Source organism: Varanus komodoensis, unplaced genomic scaffold, assembly GCF_004798865.1.
Source record: "Varanus komodoensis strain SLA01 unplaced genomic scaffold, ASM479886v1 scaffold28, whole genome shotgun sequence".
NCBI lineage: Eukaryota > Metazoa > Chordata > Lepidosauria > Squamata > Varanidae > Varanus > Varanus komodoensis.
In genome coordinates, this window is record NW_025335727.1 from 10837485 (window position 1) to 10841007 (window position 3523).

Here is a 3523-nt window from a genome sequence, read left to right on the forward strand (position 1 = left end):
ACTTTTGACTGTTGGGTCAAATAGTCAATTGTTTTGACATTGCTTCAAATGAAATGAGTTTCCCAGCATTGCCTCTCACAAGTCCTACTTTACAGAAGACACCTTGATCTAAAGAGCTGTCTGGATCAAGCCTGGTTTCAAGGCAAGAAATCATAAGGTGAGGAAGCAGGGCCCTGAATTTTCCAGTTGACATCTGGACAGCAGACTGAATAAGCACAGTGGACACCTGGCAAAAGCCTTCCACAATAGGATGAGACATATTACATTTCCATTTAAATTATTTCTAAATTCCTTTCTATACCTACACATTAGTATACTCAATCTTTGTTCCTTCTCTTTCCCCTGTTTTGCTAGTATGTAAGTGACCATCCTTAATGAATAGGTGATGACCTCTTCTTGGCTGTTTAACAAAATTATTCATATTTCCCTCACGTGCTTGAGAAAGAAAGTCATCTGCTGATTTTTTTAGAGGAAGAATCCGCAGCAATCTCATAGTGTTGCCATATCCAGTACAGGTGTGGTATAAAGGCCTTTGAATTTCTTAGTGCAGCACACAGTAAAGAAGTATGCCTACCACTTCCTCTTTGGCCGTGTCGTCATCCCTCCCTCACCTGCTAGGCCATAAATCCCAGAGACCTGCTGACCACAACAGGTGAAACAAAGGACACACATCAGAATCAAGGAGTTCATCAGCACAACCAAGTGTGCAATGCCCATTCCATGATTGAGTGTATGGCATTCCTGGGGCATTTTACTAGAATCCCCCCTCCCCACAAAGTTGCTACTGTTTTCCCTAGTTCTCCCCTGGGTGTGCTTGGTATATTGTTGATGTTTGAAGGGATCATGGCATCAATTTTCTAAATGCTACAGCTCCTTGCATTACTGCCTATGAAGAGCCTAATTAAAATTGTCCTTTTCTTTCATTTCAGAATTCATGGTGCACATTAATGTGGCATGCAACAACATGAGAATTTTCATGTGTTTTCTCCTGCTCTGTATGTTCGCTGAAATGGTGTCCCCTAGTGAGGACACCGTAGTTGCCACTAAGAATGGAAAGGTCAAAGGAATTAACTTGTCTGTGCTTGGTGGAACAGTAACTGCCTTCCTTGGGATTCCTTATGGAGCACCACCTATTGGTCAACTCCGGTTCAAAAAGCCACAGCCTCGGAAAGAATGGAAAGGGAACTGGGATGCCACCAAGCATGCAAACTCTTGCTTTCAGAACTTCGATAATACTTTTCCAGGATTTGCAGGATCAGAGATGTGGAACCCAAAGACAAATCTCAGTGAAGACTGTCTCTACCTTAATGTATGGGTTCCTTTACCCAAGCCTAAAAATGCATCAGTTATGGTATGGATCTATGGAGGTGGCTTCCACTCTGGGACATCCTCATTGAATGTATATGATGGCAAATTTCTAGCCCGAGTTGAAAGAGTCATTGTTGTTTCAATGAATTACAGGTTGGGGCCCTTGGGATTCTTGGCTTTGCCAGGAAATTCAGAAGCACCAGGAAATGTTGGATTGTTTGATCAACGGTTGGCACTTCAGTGGGTCCGTGACAACATAGCAGGCTTTGGCGGTAACTTTAAAAGTGTGACCATATTTGGAGAGAGTGCTGGTGCAGGGTCTGTCAGCTATCATCTCTTTTCTCCTCAAAGTCATCCTTTCTTCACTAGGGCAATCATGCAAAGTGGTTCAGGAAATGCCCCTTGGGGTGCAATTCCAGCCTCTGAAGCAAGACAAAGAACTTTGGCTTTAGCTACACTCCTCCACTGTACGAGTAGCAATGAAACAGAGATAATTTTTTGTCTTCGAAACAAAGATCCTCAGGAGATCCTTGACAAGGACATTTCGGTTTTCAGAAAGACGGATCTTTTAGACCTAAACTTTCCTCCAGTAGTTGATGGTGACTTTCTTACTGATATGCCAGCAACATTGCTAAAGAATGGGCATTTTAAACAAACTGAAATCTTGATGGGAGTGAACAAAGATGAGGGTTCATATTTTCTTGCATATGGAGTCCCTGGCTTCAGCAAAGATAACAACAGCCTTATAAATGAAACAGAGTTTCGGGCAGGTTTGCAATACTGTTTTCCAAAAACAAGTGAAACTGGACTAGAATCTATTGCTTTTCAATATACAGACTGGGAAGAGGAACAGAACCCTTTCAATTACCGAGATGCCATGGATGATGTCATTGGGGATTACTATTTCATATGCCCTGCAGTTGAGTTCATCAAATACTTTGTCCAGGCAGGAAATAGTGCTTTCTTATACTTCTTTGATCACAGATCTTCTAAACTACCTTGGCCAGAATGGATGGGAGTTCCACATGGATATGAAATAGAGTTTGTATTTGGATTACCCCTAGAGAGAAGAGCAAATTATACCAAAGCAGAGGAAACACTGAGTAGGTCTATGATGAAAGAGTGGACCAGTTTTGCAAAAACTGGGTAAGTATTTCATGTTGGTTTTCTGGCTTCTTTTCTGGTTATTTCCTCCTACAGAAAGTGAAAAGTCTCTGCTTTTTTCATTCTTATGAAAATTGGGAACTTACTACAATTCCATTACTATGATAGTATGTGTGTGGTGTTGATGGTGACGGGTATGGGAGTTGCAGTAGGAATAGTAGCAGTAGTTGTAATGGTGTAGAGCTTACAGGGATGTATCACTGGGGCTTTCTGATGAGCTGGGATGCTGATATCATTTTCAATTCCCCCCGCCCCCTGAATTCATGTTCCTTCTAAGCTTGCAAGCGATCTGCACATAGCTGAGGGAAGGCAAATGAACTTTTCCAGCACCAATACAGAATGATGCGTTATCCCTCTTGCACTGCCAAATATTGGACAATTGAATGGGCAATTGAGATCTACAGGGTTTATAAAAGTCCTGCTCCTGATTGGGATGACAACCATTAGGATTTCTTGATATGGCTCAAGACAGATGCTCAGATTTTTTTTGCCTCTCCTTGGACCACGGCTATGGAGACTGTCATAATCAGCGCCTGCACTAGAAAATTTGCTGCCATACTACTGAGTAGTAGAAATAGAGAACACAGTTGGTGGCACTACTGTTGCAATGAATGGCAGTGCGACAGGAAGGTGGTGCAAGGAACGTGCTGGTCACCTCTGGCATAATCTTGCAGAATTGGTTGAGTTTGGAATTGTTGTTAGTTGTGAAGCCACGTCCGACCCATTGCGACCCCATGGACAACATTCCTCCAGGCCTTCCTGTCCTCTACCATCTCCCAGAGTCCACTCAAGCTCATGCCGACAGCTTCAGTGACTCCATCCAGCCACCTCATCCTCTGTCGTTCCCTTCTTCTTTTGCCGTCAATTATTCCCAGCATTAGAGTCTTCTCCAGTGAGAGTCTGGAATAAGGCACAATAAACTTTAGACACCATAAGACACAATAAACTTTAGAGTTGTTTGTTAGGGATATATTGTCTACCTTACACGAGGGGGAAAAAACTTTTGTCACAACAGCAGCTGTTGCAAACGATGGTTCCAAGTTGCAAACCC

At 42.7% G+C, this 3523-nt stretch overlaps 1 protein-coding gene across 1 annotated transcript; it reads left to right on the forward strand.

The window, feature by feature from the left end:
- Positions 1-964: 964 nt before the first annotated feature.
- Positions 965-2458, forward strand: BCHE (butyrylcholinesterase). Its single transcript, XM_044434406.1, has one exon. It carries the CDS (start codon positions 965-967, stop codon positions 2456-2458), a length of 1494 nt encoding a protein of 497 aa, XP_044290341.1.
- Positions 2459-3523: the final 1065 nt, after the last annotated feature.

Coding starts and splice junctions, on each gene's coding strand:
- BCHE (XM_044434406.1), top strand. CDS start 965: ATGAGAATTTTCATGTGTTTTCTCCTGCTCTGTATGTTCGCTGAAATG.